We start from the raw sequence: 632 nt of genomic DNA, 5'->3' as shown, positions 1-632 counted from the left end.
AGCCTACCTCCCACCGTTCAAACTGCTAGGTGCTAGTATAGATAGATAGACCATGTGACAGTTGAAGTGTGCGTCAGTGTGCGCGCGTTGGTCGGTTTAAACCGTAGCCTACGACTAACTCATTCCCCACCCCCCGGTGTCTCTTTCAGTTTGAATGCTGCAGCATCCAGCCGCCAGTCTCCTCGGGACCGTCAATTTATCGCTCAACACACCCGCACGCTCCTTGATGCTCGCTTGCGGATAACTTGAGACTGTCGATCTGAGTGCAGTAGGGAAATACATATCAAGGGAAATACATATCAAGGGAGAATCATAACAAAATGACACCTACACGTATAAACTCATCCTTGATCAGTACCGGCAACTTCACTAACCAGTTTGTGCAGCCGACTTGGCGCGTGGTGCTGTGGACTTTGGCTTATACTCTAGTGGTCGTGGTCGCTGTTTTGGGAAACCTCATTGTCATGTGGATCATCCTCGCGCACAAAAGGATGCGTACGGTCACCAACTATCTCCTCTTCAACCTCGCCCTCTCTGATGCGAGCATGGCGTCCTTCAACACGCTCGTCAACTTCGTGAGTGCCCTGCACGGGGACTGGTACTTCGGGCAAGGATATTGCAAGTTCCACAAC

At 51.1% G+C, this 632-nt stretch overlaps 1 protein-coding gene across 1 annotated transcript in view; it reads left to right on the top strand.

Moving 5' to 3' along the window:
* Window positions 1-320: 320 nt before the first annotated feature.
* LOC308366204 (neuromedin-K receptor) overlaps window positions 321-632 on the top strand; it is a gene marked incomplete at both ends in the record, with an annotated part of 5,148 nt that continues 4,836 nt past the window's right edge. The window contains one exon of the mRNA XM_080839839.1: window positions 321-632. This exon is cut by the window's right edge and continues 62 nt beyond it. Within this exon, the coding sequence (XP_080695965.1) occupies window positions 321-632 (312 nt within the window).

Source organism: Sprattus sprattus (genome assembly GCF_963457725.1).
Source record: "Sprattus sprattus genome assembly, chromosome: 5".
Taxonomy (NCBI): domain Eukaryota; kingdom Metazoa; phylum Chordata; class Actinopteri; order Clupeiformes; family Clupeidae; genus Sprattus; species Sprattus sprattus.
This window is presented reverse-complemented; position numbering and strand designations above follow the sequence as displayed.